The sequence below is a fragment of the Penaeus monodon genome, chromosome 21, assembly GCF_015228065.2.
Source record: "Penaeus monodon isolate SGIC_2016 chromosome 21, NSTDA_Pmon_1, whole genome shotgun sequence".
NCBI lineage: Eukaryota > Metazoa > Arthropoda > Malacostraca > Decapoda > Penaeidae > Penaeus > Penaeus monodon.
The window spans coordinates 33259910-33260437 of record NC_051406.1 but is presented as its reverse complement, the minus strand read 5'-3'; the positions used below and the strand labels follow the sequence as shown (position 1 = coordinate 33260437).

General features: G+C 54.5%; 1 protein-coding gene across 1 annotated transcript in view; it reads left to right on the top strand.

Moving 5' to 3' along the window:
* Nucleotides 1–528, top strand: part of LOC119586658 (serine/threonine-protein kinase 32B-like) — a gene marked incomplete at its 3' end in the record, with an annotated part of 121163 nt that overhangs the window by 94960 nt on the left and 25675 nt on the right. Inside the window, exon 4 of the mRNA XM_037935396.1 lies at nucleotides 79–238. Coding sequence (XP_037791324.1) covers nucleotides 79–238 — 160 coding nt within the window. The remainder of the gene's footprint in view (nucleotides 1–78; nucleotides 239–528) is intronic.

The following is a 528-nucleotide window of genomic DNA, read 5'->3' as shown; positions in this document are numbered from 1 at the left end:
TCCTCGCTCCCCCTCCCTTCCCCCCCTTCCCCCCTTCCCAATGTCCCCGAAGCCCTAACGCCCCTTCCTCCCCGCCAGATGAGGAGGACATGTTCATGGTCGTCGATCTTCTTCTGGGAGGCGACTTGCGCTACCACGTGCAACAGGGCGTGCAATACACAGACGATGCAGTGCGACTCTACATCCTGGAGGTGGCGGCGGCGCTCCAGTACCTTCACAACAGGAGTATTATCCACAGGTAAGCCATGGGATGAATTGCGGGTGTAATGGACGCTTCGGAATCTCGGTTCGCAGGTGTCTCGGCTTGATCTTCGGGGTTTCGAGGCTTCAAGGCTTCGGAGTTCTAAGGCTTCGGGGCTTCAGGGCTCTGAGGCTTCGAGGTTTCAAATTCGATGAGATACGCTTCGTGGATTCCCTCTGTCAATAGCGGAGTTGTGCGCGAGGGATTATCAATGCATTCAAGCTCAGCTCAATAGAGAGATGCCGTAAATATTTCGTTCACTTTTGTTCTTGTTGAAAGGGTTAGCG